Genomic DNA, 662 nt, shown 5'->3' on the forward strand with positions numbered 1-662 from the left:
AGAATATGGCAGTTAAGGGTTTCCTGTTGTTGTTTTTGATTGCCATTGAGTTGACCATGACATATAGTGACCCTATGAACAAATGACCTGAACCCTGTTCTATAACTATCGTCATTTCTCTAAGTTCCTAGAGTTTCCAGAGGCATATGTTTTAGGATGCCACTCCTGCTTCCTGCATTCCTCTCTGCTTACTCCAAGGAAGGCAAACTTCTTTGAGAATGTGGAGGTATTTAGGACTAGCAGAGGAATTAACTCAGCCTTTCTTCTCTCCATTCTTTAGGGAGACTCTGGAGGTCCCCTGGTATGCCAAAATGTGGCCCAGGGCATTGCTTCCTATAGGAAAGGGAATGTAACTATCCCATGCTTCTTCACCAAAATCTCTGCTCTCTTGCCCTGGATAAAGGAAACTATAAAGCAGCTCGAGCAGGAAGAATCACTTTGAGTCTGTTCATGCTTGATCATTTTCTCTTATGGGCTCAAATCTTAATAAATGTGTCTTATATCAGAGGAAATGGTTCTGTCTTTATTATACACTGGTTTTCTTCACCAAACAACATTTCTAGGTGATAACTCCTAAGGCCTTCTGGATAAAGTGTTGCACCACCAAACCAAAGGTGGTTGTTGTTGTTTTTATGTGCCATCGAGTCATTTGTGACTCATAG

At 41.4% G+C, this 662-nt stretch overlaps 1 protein-coding gene across 1 annotated transcript in view; it reads left to right on the forward strand.

Annotated features, from left to right (window-relative positions):
* Nucleotides 1-442, forward strand: part of LOC102846808 (mast cell protease 3-like) — a gene marked incomplete at its 5' end in the record, with an annotated part of 2,446 nt that extends 2,004 nt beyond the window's left edge. The window contains one exon of the mRNA XM_006903503.1: nucleotides 281-442. Coding sequence (XP_006903565.1) covers nucleotides 281-442 — 162 coding nt within the window. The remainder of the gene's footprint in view (nucleotides 1-280) is intronic.
* Nucleotides 443-662: the final 220 nt, after the last annotated feature.

Source organism: Elephantulus edwardii, unplaced genomic scaffold, assembly GCF_000299155.1.
Source record: "Elephantulus edwardii isolate Elephantulus edwardi_28Jun2011 unplaced genomic scaffold, EleEdw1.0 scaffold02729, whole genome shotgun sequence".
Lineage (NCBI taxonomy): Eukaryota > Metazoa > Chordata > Mammalia > Macroscelidea > Macroscelididae > Elephantulus > Elephantulus edwardii.